This window comes from Cryptomeria japonica, chromosome 5, assembly GCF_030272615.1.
Source record: "Cryptomeria japonica chromosome 5, Sugi_1.0, whole genome shotgun sequence".
NCBI lineage: Eukaryota > Viridiplantae > Streptophyta > Pinopsida > Cupressales > Cupressaceae > Cryptomeria > Cryptomeria japonica.
Window position 1 is genome coordinate 105203142 of NC_081409.1, and position 10627 is coordinate 105213768.

A 10627-nucleotide genomic window follows, 5' to 3' on the forward strand; every position below is an offset into this window, starting at 1 on the left:
ATGGAGGAAAAATGAAATGTGTAACTAGGTCGACCCTAGAATGAAAGAATTCCTCCAGAAAATAACATCCAAGAAGTGTGGATCAACAGGAAGGTCGGCCACATGCCAAATACCATAAGACAAGATCCCAAATAGATCCACACACCAAGAAACCGCTCCAGAAATGAAAGAAAACCAACCGGTAAGCTCAAGAACTGTCCCGGAACCCAGAAACAGTCAAACCGGTAGCGATAACTAGCCGGAAAAGAATCCAAATGGACTAAAAATGTGGAATTAAGCACATGAACCAGCTTAGAAAACCGAAAATAAGATCTATAATGAAAAGCATGCAACTACCAACACCTACCGATAGGAACACAAAAAATTGCACACTGAACTGAACAAGAACTAAACTGAAAGGAAATATTTTTAGTTGATGCAAGATTGCTCATAGACTGGGGATGCTCCTGCATCAATGTATATGGTTGACTTATATTTATAATTGTAGTTGGGACTCGTATATATGAGTGTCTTGGATTCATTCCTAATGTAGAGTTCTTAATGATGTAATGTGCACCACTATTAGAATATTGTAAGAGATAGAGGAGTGTGTGAAAGCTAATTTGATTAGAGACAAGTTGTAAATTGAAGGTCCTAAAATCGTATCATTCATATTTGTTGAGATCAAGATCCTATTTTCTAAGTTGCTACTCAATCCTAGTCTTAGGAGATTGGTATCTCTAATGAGTTGGTGTTGATAATACATTAAGGGGATTGGTGTCTCCAATCGGTTGGTTCCTACATAGTCTACATGATTGATGCGTTATTTGTGAGGTTGGATTTGTTTAGTAGATCCAAACAACTATTCTCACCGTGATTTTTTTCCCATCTAAGACATTAAACATTATAACATCGTGCAAGGTGTGCAACACTCCATTTATACAATGAAGAGGTCTATATAACACAACCTAAAGGCTTTGAAATACTTTCTAACAAACATGGTGTTTACATATTAAGTCTTTGTATTATTTCAAGTAGGTATTTAGAGCATGGGATTTTAAAATTGATTCAAGCCTATAGCAAAAAGGTTTTGTAAAGAGTTGGTTAGATCCCAATCTTTATGTCAAGAATTCAAATGATGATATTCTTACCCAAGTAGATGATCGTATCTAACACTAAACAATGACTTTATTTGTAGAGTTGATAGTAACTATGATTGCAAAGTTTTAGATCTTAAGTATGACAAAATAGAGATAAAATATCCATATCTTAACAAAAATATGCTTACTTGATATTCCAAAGAGATTTCACATGAATGCTAACAATCATTTTACCATACCTATTGAAGTTGAAATTTAAGTTGAACTATTAATGAGTCTTATCTATTAAATCCCATTTTATACAATTGATAACTTCTAATGAGTCTTATCTAGTTGATAAAGATTATTAGAGGATATATAGCATATAGACAATGGACGCGTCTATTCTGGCTCCAAAGCGACAGTACAGATTGACTAACACACGTGTTAGTCACGCATTTTACACCGTCGATTTTGCAATTAACGGCTGTGATTGACTAACCTGTCGCTAACACGCTGTACGAAAGGTCCGTTTTGGAACCAGAATAGACTCAGCCATAGACAATGACCCCACCATGTTGTAACACATAAATAATGGTTATCCAATGTTTCACAATAGTCAGCATAATGAAATTCAACATTGTTATACCACAAAGTTGGTTGGATGAGGATATATTGGACTTATACATTGCCATATAAGAGATCAAATAGTTGACATATTCACAAAGTCACTTACTCAAGATTTGCTTCAGATTCTTCCCAATGTTCATTAAGATGTAAAATGAAAGAAAAATAAGCATTTTTTTCGTTTAATTATAATTAACATTAGATTAGTTGACAGATATTATAAAATTAACTTTTCATGTAGATAAAGTGATAATATGAACATAGGTAATTGGAAGATAGATAAAGTTAATTTTTCATCTGTAAAATAATAATATGAAGAAATCTTGGATCTTCTATATTTTGCCATTGTGTTGATGATCTAATTAGATCATCGCTCTTGTTTATTTCTGCTTTGTTTCTTTCATTGCAGGTCTGGAAAAATCGATGTATGTAGCAACATAACAAGTTGAAATGGAAGTATTTAAACTTTATAAATAAACATTTAACGATAAATTAATTCAACTAAATAAATAAAAATATTATATAATATTTAATAAGATCTCGTAAATTTTATTTAAAAATAAATAACAGTAAATCTGAAAACAGCCTGAGATACAGCCTGGTTTGTAAAATCGAGTAAAATCAGACCCAAAACAATTCGTAAACAATATTTTTCATTTTAGATCAACGTGCCGCAAAATGAACAAATTTGCATTTAAGTCTAATATAAATGGTATCAAAGGAAATTAATTGAAATCTTTAACTGATTTTTTCATGTCATGAATCCTGTTAAGTTGTTCATTATTGCATTGCATACGAAAAACAGTATTCTCCAAGTTTCCAGAATAAGGATTGATCCAAATATGTCAATTTTTTAATACACTTAAAAGGACAACTATGGAGACAGCAAGGGATGTTCGAGATAGCTGTTAAAATAACTTCCAAAATTGATACCAACTGGATATTTTTAAAATACAATGCATTGAATTTTGTAAGGAGTATCCACTTTTAGGGGGCATTTAACACTCTAATAAATGGAAGTTATAAAGTTCTGAATTTGTAAGGACGATCCTTTCACTTTCTACCTTTTAAGAGGCATTTAACATTTTCACTAATAAATGGAATTTGTAAAGTCCGAAAAAAAAGGCTATGTCCCCACCAAATTACTAAAATATTGCATACCAAACTAGAAATATTGCATTGCAGTGGAAATGCAATTGAAAGAACAAAACAGACTAAAAATTTGCAAGATGCAAATGACACTGTAACCGACTTTTGCTATTGATGGAGTTTGAAATACAATAAGCTATACGAATGTCTGCAAGCAGCTGAAGAACTAACTAGACTGAAATTTAATTTAACAAATTACAATTCCAACAAGTATATGGTTAATGAAATAAGCGGGATTTACAAAGTGGTATTTGCACCTTGTTTGCAAAAATGCTAGAATTTTTTCAGCTGCATAGCAGACATTTCAGGGGGCGGGGCATTCTTTGGATTTGATGCCTCCAAATATTTGAATGTGAGAGTGCAATAGGCCTGACCAAAAAGGACTGGAATAAAATGTGCAGACATAGTAGTTTAAGCTAGTTCTCCTCTGGTGTCAAAATCAGTACCCACAAAAAGATCAACTGAGTTAGTTTACCTGAAAATTGTCTTCAAGGGTTTGTGTTTAGTGTAGCACAGCCAGGGAAGCCAAAAATGAAAGAAGCAGCCACACTCTGAATCTGCAGCTTTGTACAGCAGATCCTGCAACAGAACTCAAAGATGTCTCATGAGCTTTACCAGGGGCAACCACCATACCAGAGCAAAGACTGACTCCGTTGGGAATAAATTTCTTATCTTCCGTAGCATAACAAAGCCTTGGATTACCCCACAGAGAAAGATACCTTCCCATTCTCTGATAGAACTTTGATGGGAATTCAAGAGTGCCAGACAAATTGTTGTTATTCAGTAACAGAGAACATAGATCTGGTAAATCTGCGAGCTCTTTAGGAACTTTACCAGAGAGAGCATTGTTGTTTAGAGCCAGGTATCTTAGCATTTTCAATTTCCCTAATGATTCTGGGATTTGACCAATATAACCCGATGCTGAAAGATCTAAGCTGATCAGAAGCGGCATATTGCTCCAACGAAGAATATCAATCGGGCCTCCCATTGGATTATTTCCAAGGTAAAGTTCCTGCAAATAGAGAAAAATTTAGTGTCTGATGTTTGCCAAATCGCTTTTTATCACCAATTTTAAGAAATAGAGAGATCAGCGATTTCACTTCTAAAAATGCGTTGAGTTTCCCCTACCTGCAAATTTGTCATATCTATTAAAGACACTGGAAGGTTTCCATGGAGCTGATTGTTCCTCAAATCCAAAAATGTAAGGTATTTCAATTCCCCCAGTCTCCCTGGTACCCCTGATTGTAAGCCATTGTCACTCAAATCCAACTTAACCAGAGAGTTCAGATTCCCTAGAGATGGTGGAAGAGGGCCCTTTAACTGATTAAAGCTCAGGTCCAGAATTACAAGGCCCTGAAGAAACCCCAGAGAAGAAGGTATTGTACCATCAAACTGGTTATGGCTCAGAACAAGCTTTCTTAACTTGGTTAAGCTTCCTATTTCCTTCGGCAAATTTCCCTTCATGCTGTTCTCTGAAACAATAAGTGACTCCAGATTGACCAATCTACCCAGCTCTGCGGGTAATTCCCCAACCAGCGCAACATTGTTTCGAAAAATCAAGCTCTGAAGTGATCCTCCAAGATTGCTCCACTTATCCAATGGCATTATCTGAGGTGCATTCATAAAGCATTTGTACAGGGACAATGTCTTTAAGTGAGTTAAGTTGAAGATGGATGGATTAAGTACCGCATTGTCGCCGCATTTTGGAGAATTATCATAGACATTTCCAATGTTGAATACTGTGATGTACCAAAAATCTCCAAATTGATCACACAATGTACCTGGAACAGGTGTGAAGCCACAAGGATCAGGGTATAAATCGCGTGCATCTAAGTCTCCACTCAGCGATTCAAGAACAGAATAAAACGCTTGTTTCTCTGAGTCAAGCATAGGAGTACTATTTCGGTAATCTCCCGTTACAGTCTGTGCAGAGGAGACTTGTATACTTAAGCTTAAAACGGAGAAAATGCACCACATCAAGATGGACATATTTGGTTAAGATGGAAAACTGCCGTGAAAATTTTCTTGGCTAGAATCTGTAGCTGAATGACTATAGATTTTCCCTGATTCAGCCTTCGGCACAATGCCTGCTGCTATATTTCAATGTCTAGCTTTTTTATACAGATGTTTCCCCTCTTCGTCTGGATTTGAACCAGGTGGATTTTCTGTAAAACATTTACGAGAATACAGTCATTAGAACATAGATGCACATCGGCCTAGTTGGGATATTGAAGCTTAAATGCATCAAGAAAACACTAAAAATGATCACTTGTAATGAACGATCTTCGAAAAACGAGCGAGAAGTGAGAAACAAGAAAAGATTAAAACCAAACGTATCCATACAAGAATTTGTGTAAAAAATGTAGGAACACTAAAGATGTATTCAAACAAGCAAACTTCCAGAGATGTTAAGTGAGCATTGAGAAGTATCATAGAAAGATTTACTCTAACAGACGTGATCTTTTAACGTGCGAAAAGTGTCGATAATAGAGATAACAAGGTTATAAAAACAGTTTTTCAGGGTTTTAGGTGAAAACTTTAGAACACTGAAAGATTTATTCTAACAGACGTGATTTTTGAGAGCGCGCAAATAATAGATATTTGAGATAATATGATTATAAAACCAGTTTTTCAGGTTTCTAGGTGAAAACTTTGAAACTTTGAAACATGAAAAGGGTTTGTTTGGAAATGGAAAAAATTTCTCAAGAAACGTAATGAAAGATGAACAATTTTCGTGGAATGAAACATAGAATGCTTCTGGTTTTTCAGGTTTCTAGGTGAAAACTTTGAAACTTTGAAACATGAAAAGGGTTTGTTTGGAAATGGAAAAAATTTCTCAAGAAACGTAATGAAAGATGAACAATTTTAGTGGAATGAAACATAGAATGCTTCTGGTAAAAACTGTACCAGAAGCGTCTATATTTCATTTCATGTACCGTGAAAATATCATGGTTGTTATTCATTTTGGCGGAATTTGACGCCTATGCAATGAAAAACATTCAGTCGGAGAATATAGCGAAAGACAAAATATGCTCTGAAATGGATGAGATTAAATAAAACATTATCCGCAAAACAAATCAATTAACTTTAGAGACCAAATTGAAGTAAAAAAAACAAACAAATCTGAAAAATATACAGCAGAAAATGAACGTTTTTCTAAAATGGACGAGGGAAGGCAACAATTTGACAGCAAGTAAATAAAGGCAAAAAATAAAATGATAAGCGTTGGCTGGAAAACGAACAAAGTTTAACAGAAAATTTAGCGGAGTTTGATCTACCAGAAGCGTCTATATTTCATTTTCATGTCCCGTGGAAATATCATTGTTGTTATTCATTTTAGCGGAGTTTGACGGCAAATGCAGCGAAAAACAGTCCGTCGTAGAATTAGGCGAAAGACAAAATATGCTCTGAAATGGACGAGGTAAGATAAAACATCATCCGCAAAACAAAATAAAAAACTTTAGAGTCCAAATTTAAGGAAAAAACTAACAAACCAGAAAAAAATAAAGCAGAAGATGAACGATCTAAAATGGACGAGGCAAGGTAACAATTTGATAGCAAGTAAATAAAGACAAACAGTAAAATTTGAAGCAAATTTTAACTGAAAATTTAGCAGTCTAGCTGAAATATTATCTAGAAAGAATGAGGGATAATATTAAATTTATGTGCAGGTTTCAACAAAGTATCTTACTATGTACGACATTGCTTGTTATAAAAGGCAAAAATATTATCCAGAATAGGCTGGATACAAAGAATCTGAGGAATGATGCACAGTGCACGCAGTCTCTCAATATTCTTACGAAGACATCTGAAAATAGGTACTACGAAAAGCAGTAAAACGAAATGTTTGGTGCAAGAAAATTTAGAAAAGGCATCTAGATTTCACAGGGTTCTGCACTTGGGCTTTTAGTAATAAAAAGACATACCTGAAACGCGAGAGTCCTAAGCTTTTAGCAGCAAAATAGAATTGAAAATGCAGAAGAAATTAGCAGAATCCCGCACCTCAGTATTGGAAAACTGACGAAGCTGAGCAGCTAAATAACAGAAATTTATGAGGTGATAATTCGCCACCTCAAAACAGTAAATTTAAATTCGTATAAAACAATCCAAATCTTTTCACTTATTTTCATAAAAAATTCTGTTGACTGCACTGTTTACAAACTCAAACGCAAAATGCAGTCAACGCAGTTCTCAAAAAAAAAAAAATAACAATAAGAAAGAAATTACCGGCAAAAGATTAAGTACTACGAGTCGGTCCCGAAATTCCTTACAGAAGCAATTCCCCAGAGAAAAATATGTTAAACTAAGTTGATGAAGAATATAAGTGAAAATGAGAGCACTACAAAATCCGTCTCGAAATTTTTTAAGGAGCAACCCCTCGAAAACAAAAAAACGCCTCGTCTTTGAAGAAGAATATATGTTAAACTAAACCAGGATTCCCATAATAAAACACGCCTCCGCAGAAATGCCGCTCCAAACTTTTAAGGTGCCAAAACCTCTCAAGTACTAAAATCTACACACATTTTCGCATCAAACGATTGAAAAAATAAATAATCATGGATATACCAACGCTAAGAACTTCGAAAAGAAATACACGCAATGTAGTCAGATTAAACACATTTGACTCACAAAATCGCATAACAAGAAAGCAAAAACAAATGAAAAAATCTAAAACCAGCATCATTCAAATATCTAGAAGTTACTGTAAGTTGAATGTGTTCTACCCTGTATAAGCACAAATCCAAAAGAGGAGAAGAAAAAATGGTAAGAGTTTCTCACAAACATGGCATCTCATCAAGAATAACTGCGTAAGAGCTCTAATATTTACAAGTTGAAAAAAAACTGGTCGCATCATTTCGGCACAAACCAGGAATTGGTACTTCTTTCCGGACAAAACCTAAGCGAATGGAAGGAACCGCGGTATCGTTTTTCAAAAAAATTATGTGTTGAATTTTTATTCAGGCAACAACTCCTTAAAGACGGTAAATTTAAGCCAGTTTTACCAGAAACAAAAACACAAGTAAAAATAAAATAACACTGTTAAACGGATAAGATCCGTCAGATCTTTTCCGCCATAAATCCTTAAAATTGACACAATTTGCTGGGTAAAACCACGAGCAATGAATTTAATACCATCCAACCAATAATATCACAGCAACAAAAAGAAGACTCGTCAGGTATTCAGACTCACCTGTTGTATACCATTCCGAACACAAAAATGGCAAAACAAACGAAAATCGAGAGGGTTTGGGGAAAGCTAGTACAGATCCAGCACTATTTAGAAAATATGCATTTGGACTGAGAAACTTTTTATGCAGAAGATATCTACTGATTTTTTTGCTTGAACAGGAATTCTTGCAAAGCTCGAAGAAGATTTTTTGGAAGCCCTCATCAATTTGGCAATGGCTTTGAGATAACAGCGGCGTTTTACTTAGAAATTTAAAGTAATGCTGAAGCTTTCAGAAAAAATAGAGATTTCAGTGGAACCAGAGTAAAAGCCGGGATGTGAAAATAACGTGACATCAGAGTTAATTATTAGTGTTAATAAACTCCTTACGGCGGGCGGGCCCACGACCATGAAGATGCCAGCACCCATCCACATCGTTTCTTACATGTACTTGTTATGCCTTACTATAATATCTCTGATTGATTAGGAGATAAAGATGGAAATGATTTTAGTTCAGCTATTCTCTACATAAAATGACACATTTACAAAAATACAAATCTCCATGATAGGATGGTTTTTTGTTAGATTTTTTTGGGTTTTAACAATACTATGAAGTCCGATTATGAGGATTGGGATGGTGCAAATTGCATGAAAATCCATTGTGTTAGGCAAATTTTTGTTTTCGCACGGATAAAGTTGTTATGTGGAGATTATCCACGTCTAATGATTTTAGTTGGAGGCAGAGTTCTAGTTACCACCCATGTTTCAATTATCGATCATTCCATGCTCACCTAATCTTTTAATTACTAACTTTAAAGAAATCAAAAAATGATAACTAACAGTTCATTAATAAATCTCATATGTACCAATAATTGCTCACTTTACTCCTAGTAGTTATCTTTTTTTTTAATTGTAATTGGCCCATTTGTGCAAGTTTATCGGTACCCATAGCACACGACTACATGGGGCATTTGTGCATAAGTATTAGCACTTTTAAGTGCATGGTTATTGGGGCATGTTTAAGTGGGTATCAGACGACACTTTGAAATGCTCACTTTTTGACCCTTGCATGCATAACGGATCCCACAACGCATTTGTTACTACCCAAAAGCCAAAACAATAGCTATAAGCAATTAAGTTGCATTCAAAGACAATTTTAAAAAATTGTTGAAATTTGGTGTACTGTTTAAGATCTGTGGGTGTAGAAAGTTAGCTATAACTAATTCTGGTACGCTTCCCTTATTAGAAATTTTACAAGGTTGAAATTAGGGAGAGTGATCTATCACTTCAAGTAGTTTTTGGATTGGAATATATAAGATTTATTGAGTATCAATGTTTCAAATCACATTTTGTGATCCATCAACTAGATAGTAGAGAGTTTTGAATCATATTGCATCATCCATCATCTAAATAGGGTAGTAGAGAGCTAAAGTAGAATGATATTGTTTCTTCTTCCAACCATTGTAATGGTGAAAATTGCATGATGGTGTCCAACCTATATAGTTGAGTATTAATGTTTTTTTTTTTCTTTTTATCTATTGAGATTTGAACTTAGCTCCATCATCGAGATAGTAGATAGTTTTAAAATATCATATTTTGTGATCCATTGTCTGAATAGGATAGTGGAGAGCTAGAAGAGTATAGTGATATTTTTTTTGTAACTAATGTAACTAATGTAGCTAGAGCTAGAGGAGTATAGTGATATATTTTTTTTGTAACTAATGTAGTGATATGTGTGTGTGTGTGCGTGCGCGCACATATATATATATATATATATATATATATATATATATATATATATATATATATATATATATATATATATATGTTTGTATGTATGTATGTATATACATATATATACATATGTATATATACACGTATACATGTATATATATATACACGTATATATACATATATATACATATGTATATACACATGTACACACACACACACGTGTGTGTGTGTGTATATATGTATATGTATATATATATATAATATGTATATATATATATATAATATGTATATATATGTATGTATACATGTATGTGTACATGTATATATGTATATATGTATGTATATACATATACATATATCTACACACACACACACACACATATATATATATATACATGTATATACATACATATACATATGTATATGTACATACATATACATATGTATATATACATTTATATAATATGTACATATACATATGTATATATATATATGTGTGTGTGTGTGTGTGTGTGTGTGTGTGTGTGTGTGTGTGTGTGTGTGTGTGTGTAGATATATGTATATGTATATACATACATATGTATGTATATACATGTACATATATACATAATATGTATACATGTATATAGATACATACATATGTATGTATGTATATATATATTGTATATATATACCCATATATATGTGTGTGTGTGTGTGTGTGTGTGTGCACATCTATGTATGTATGTGTGTGTGTGTGTGTGCACATCTATGTATGTATGTGTGTGTGTGTGTATATATATATGTGTGTGTGTGTGTGTGTGTGTGTGTGTGTGTATACATGTATGTATACATATTATGTATATACATATATACATAATATGTGAACATATATATATATGTGTGTGTGTGT

The 10627-nt window shown here is 33.6% G+C and overlaps 1 protein-coding gene across 5 annotated transcripts; it reads right to left on the reverse strand.

Moving 5' to 3' along the window:
• Window positions 1–2921: 2921 nt before the first annotated feature.
• Window positions 2922–8326, reverse strand: LOC131067408 (piriformospora indica-insensitive protein 2). 5 transcript variants are annotated; one of them, XM_058002427.2, is made up of 4 exons: window positions 8026–8326; window positions 6761–7347; window positions 3963–4999; window positions 2922–3846 (listed from the first exon to the last, which is right to left on the reverse strand). In XM_058002427.2, the coding sequence occupies exons 3-4, from the start codon at window positions 4821–4823 to the stop codon at window positions 3337–3339; spliced, it is 1371 nt and encodes a 456-aa protein (XP_057858410.1). In that variant the 5' UTR covers window positions 4824–4999; window positions 6761–7347; window positions 8026–8326; the 3' UTR covers window positions 2922–3336. The 5 variants fall into 5 exon arrangements, with proteins under 5 accessions (XP_057858410.1, XP_057858381.1, XP_057858419.1 ...); XM_058002398.2 differs by lacking the exon at window positions 6761–7347; XM_058002436.2 differs by lacking the exons at window positions 6761–7347; window positions 8026–8326 and adding an exon at window positions 7702–7802.
• Window positions 8327–10627: the final 2301 nt, after the last annotated feature.